Source organism: Tachysurus fulvidraco, chromosome 23 (assembly GCF_022655615.1).
Source record: "Tachysurus fulvidraco isolate hzauxx_2018 chromosome 23, HZAU_PFXX_2.0, whole genome shotgun sequence".
NCBI lineage: Eukaryota > Metazoa > Chordata > Actinopteri > Siluriformes > Bagridae > Tachysurus > Tachysurus fulvidraco.
In genome coordinates, this window is record NC_062540.1 from 21616834 (window position 1) to 21621335 (window position 4502).

A 4502-nucleotide genomic window follows, 5' to 3' on the forward strand; every position below is an offset into this window, starting at 1 on the left:
ACACACACACACACACACACACACACACACACACACACACACACACACACAGAGAGAGAGACAGACAGACAGACAGACAGACAGAGACAGACACAGACAGAGAGACACACAGAGAGACAGAGATAAACACAGAGAGACAGACAGAGACACAGAAAGACAGACAGAGAGACACAGAGAGACAGGCAGAGACAGAGAGAGAGACAGGCAGAGACAGAGAGAGAGACAGGCAGAGACAGAGAGAGAGACAGGCAGACACACAGAGAGAGAAACAGTCAGAGACAGAGAGAGAGTCTTTCTTATTTAGCTCCCAAACTTTGGAATAGTCTTCCTATAAACCCATCTCTTTAGTCAGGCATACACATAATACATCCCATAATACTGTGCACTATTATATCAGACTTGCAAGTAAGATGATCCAGATTTTACTTATGTGGATCTCCAGGCAAGGGAAATTTAGACAGAAGTAAAACAAAGACATCTACTGTTACTTTGGGATGTTGTCTATCAACTGAAAATATAAGAATGCACCTATGACATAGATCCTTGAAAATATGACCTCAGAAAAAAAAGTGTTCATGTGACTCAACTTACCCCAGGCTAGGGGTAAGTTGATCCCAGTCAGTGGGTAAATTGAGCCATTTGGGGGTAAATTGACCATCCTATTTTATACAAGTATAATACAAAAAAAAACTTTTAAAAAAGTTATTTAACAATACACTTACCTTTCCAAACAATGTCATTTATTAAAGTTACCTCAAACAACACAAAACAAACCAGTTAAAGTTGAAGTCCAACCTTTGAAGGTTTAGGAATTGTGAGCATAACAATCCCATTTCTCTTTGTTTAAATCAAGTAGTAGCACTATGAGATGGTCAGAGGAGCACTTGGTATGGTGAACCAGATGTTCAAAGAACTCTGCAAAGGTGTCTTCATTGATTCAACCACTGGTCCCATTTACCCCACATCATCTGGCTCACTTTGCCCCATAGCCACCGTTTTGGTAAAAATGGCCTAGCTTAGCAATTCAGGCTAACTTTTAGCTTGATGATTCACATGGTTTTATATGTTGACAAATCACCTAAATGTACCATACACAACTTTAGACCTAGATAAATTTGCTTTGGCACAACAGCGAGTGTACCTGAAATGCAGAAAATCAACTTTAACAAGCAAATAAGTGTTTTTGTGAAAAAATAATAACTTATCTCTTGTCCCATGTGCTTCTCCTCTTCACAAAAAATCACAAATGATGGAGTCCTTCAGAATGTATGGTCACATCAAGTCAAGTCAAGAAGCTTTTTATTGTCATTTCAACCATATATAGCTGTTGCAGTACACAGTGAAATGAGACAACGTTTCTCCAGGATCAAGGTGCTACATAAAACAAAGACAGGGCTAAGGACATGTAAGTAGTCTTAGCCACATAAAGTGCAACTGTGCAACCTGGTGCAAACAGTGCAGGACAAGACAAGCAAGACAGTGCAGGACAAAAGACAGTGCAGGACAAAAAACAGTGCAGACATTAAGTTACAAGACAATACAAAAAGTACAAAAAATGCAATACACAAAAGACAATACACAGTAACAGAAACAGCGCCGACCGACCGGTGTAAATACTGAATGTTCAAACAGTATTTTGTGCAGTAAAAGAATGAACAGCAGCAGGTTCTTAGCAGCAGGTCCTTTGGATTATATATGGAGTTGTGCAAAAAACAGCAGATGACTGAGATATTGTCCAATATGTGCAAAAACAGCAGAAAAGTGTGCAAAACAGTGTGTGTGTTTTGTGAGGGTCTGTGCAGTCCATACAGATGATGTGTGTGTATGTTGTGCTCAGTATAGTACAGTTCGGTTATTGAGAAACACATTACACCAAATTTGCGTAGTTGCCCAGAAACAGGGGGTGGGTCAACTTACCCACTGGGTCATCTTACCCCACTCTCCCCTATGTTAATCCCTCTACACTGCTTCTCTCTTTCTACCCATCCCGAGACATCCAGACATTGTACCAGCTCCGATCATCTTCGTTCAATGAAGATTTTGGACCTCCACTGAGATGAGGCTGACCCAGCGAACCCTGAGGCATCTAGAGATCTATCAGCTCCAGTTAGACTCTGCTATACTAAAAAGATGTGAACTCCATGTGATCTTTTGCATCTATACGACATTTGTTTGACTGTATATATATAATCACACCCCCAGTGTCACCCAGATGAGGATGAGGTTATATAATCACACCCCCAGTGTCACCCAGATGAGGATGAGGTTATATAATCACACCCCCAGTGTCACCCAGATGAGGATGAGGTTCCCCTTTGAGTCTGGTTCCTCTCAAGGTTCCTTCCTTTACCATCTAAGGGAGTTTTTCCTCCCCACAGTCACCTGAGTCACCTCAGACTTGTTCATTAGGGATAAATACATACACATTTATATATAACTAATGTTAATCTGGGATTTTGTATTATATTAATCTTTATATTATTCTTTATAATAACCTTCTGTTCTATGTTTATGTTCCTGTAAAGCTGCTTAGAGACGATGTCGATGTCAGTTGTTAAAAGTGTTATACAAATAAACTAGAATTGAATTGAACAGAGAGTCAGACACAAAGAGAGACACACAGACACAGACAGAGACACAGAGAAAGAAAGAGACACACAGAGACACAGACAAAGACAAAGAGAGAGACACACAGACAGAAAGAAAGAGGGATGGACAGAGACACAGACACAGAGAGAGACAGACAGAGACCCAGTCAGAGATATGGAGAGAGAAACACATACACAGAGAGACAGACAGAGACCCAGTCAGAGATATGGAGAGAGACAGACACAGAGAGAGAGAGACAGAGACCCAGTCAGAGAGATGGACAGAGACACAGACACAGAGAGAGACAGACAGAGACCCAGTCAGAGATATGGAGAGAGACACACATGCACAGAGAGACAGACAGAGACCCAGTCAGAGATATGGAGAGAGACAGACACAGAGAGAGACAGACAGAGACCCAGTCAGAGAGATGGACAGAGACACAGACACAGAGAGACAGACAGAGACCCAGTCAGAGAGATGGACAGAGACACAGACACAGAGAGACAGACAGAGACACAGAGAGACAGACAGAGACCCAGTCAGAGATATGGAGAGAGACACACAGACAGAGAGAGAGACAGTCAGAGATATGGAGAGAGACACACAGACAGAGAGAGAGAAAGACAGAGAGACAATAGTAGCTAAATGTTCAGTATTTAGCGTGTGTATGATTTTATGTATATATTTATGTAGTTATAATTTCACTAATGATGTTGTAGATAAATCACATGTTTGTCAACTCTAACATGTGATTGGACAGAACATGGGGGCGGTGGTCTGTTGGCCAATATAACACTTCCGGTTCACAGTACGTTTCATTTTTGGCTGGTCCGAATGCTCATGCGCATGCGCACATGGCGTGTCAGGTTGAACGGACATGCGTACAACGTGTGAGCAGTTATGCGCATGCGCAGATCGCATGTGGCGCAGACGGAGTGGGGCGGAGTCACAGAGCAGCGAGTCACGTATCTTAAGTCGGATATCAGCGGACATTAGTGTAAGTTTTCATGTTTATTACAGTGTTTGTGAGGGAAACGGGGTTATTATTAGTGTTTAGTACGGTGTAGTGTGTGTAAGTGTGTAACTCTGTGTGTGTCTGTGTAACTGTGTGAGATGCTAAAGTTTAGCTAACAGTTAGCTGTAGCTGTGGCCTAGCTGTAGCGTGGCGCACTAATCCTCCCTTTATACCCCTATTTAATGCCCCTAACACCACACACACTGAACACTTTATACCCGGTCACTACAGCACACTGAGGGGGGAATAAACACCGAGTTTGTGTGCTAGCTGCTAGCATGCGCGTGCGGAGTGCGCGTGCGGCCTGCGCGTGCTCAGTGCACGAATAACACGTTACTATAACAACACAATTCAGTGATCAGCATTTACCGGTAGCTTTATTTACACTTTGTGTTTACATTTAGGTTCTATTTTTATTCACTAAATCAAACTCGTGTGAGCGCTCAGTGTGATCTGTAACTTAGCATGTGTTGGCCATGTGAGACACACACACATACACACGTGAGCCCTCCTGTGTGATCTGTAACTTAGCATGTGTTGGCCATGTGAGACACACACACACACACACACACGTGAGCCCTCCTGTGTGATCTGTAACTTAGCATGTGTTGGCCATGTGAGACACACACACATACACACGTGAGCCCTCCTGTGTGATCTGTAACTTAGCATGTGTTGGCCATGTGAGACACACACACACACACACACACACACACACACACACACACACACACGTGAGCCCTCCTGTGTGATCTGTAACTTAGCATGTGTTGGCCATGTGAGACACACACACACGTGAGCCCTCCTGTGTGATCTGTAACTTAGCATGTGTTGGCCATGTGAGCGAAAGAGAGAGAGACACACTCTCTCACACACACACATACTCTCACATACA

General features: G+C 43.0%; 1 protein-coding gene across 2 annotated transcripts in view; it reads left to right on the forward strand.

Moving 5' to 3' along the window:
* The first annotated feature begins 3434 nt into the window (after window positions 1-3434).
* The window catches only part of cnbpa (CCHC-type zinc finger, nucleic acid binding protein a), a 4635-nt gene continuing 3567 nt past the window's right edge, over window positions 3435-4502 (forward strand). For both annotated transcript variants that reach the window (XM_027159494.2, XM_027159495.2), the window contains exon 1: window positions 3435-3589. In XM_027159494.2, coding sequence (XP_027015295.1) covers window positions 3470-3589 — 120 coding nt within the window. In that variant the 5' untranslated portion in view covers window positions 3435-3469. The remainder of the gene's footprint in view (window positions 3590-4502) is intronic.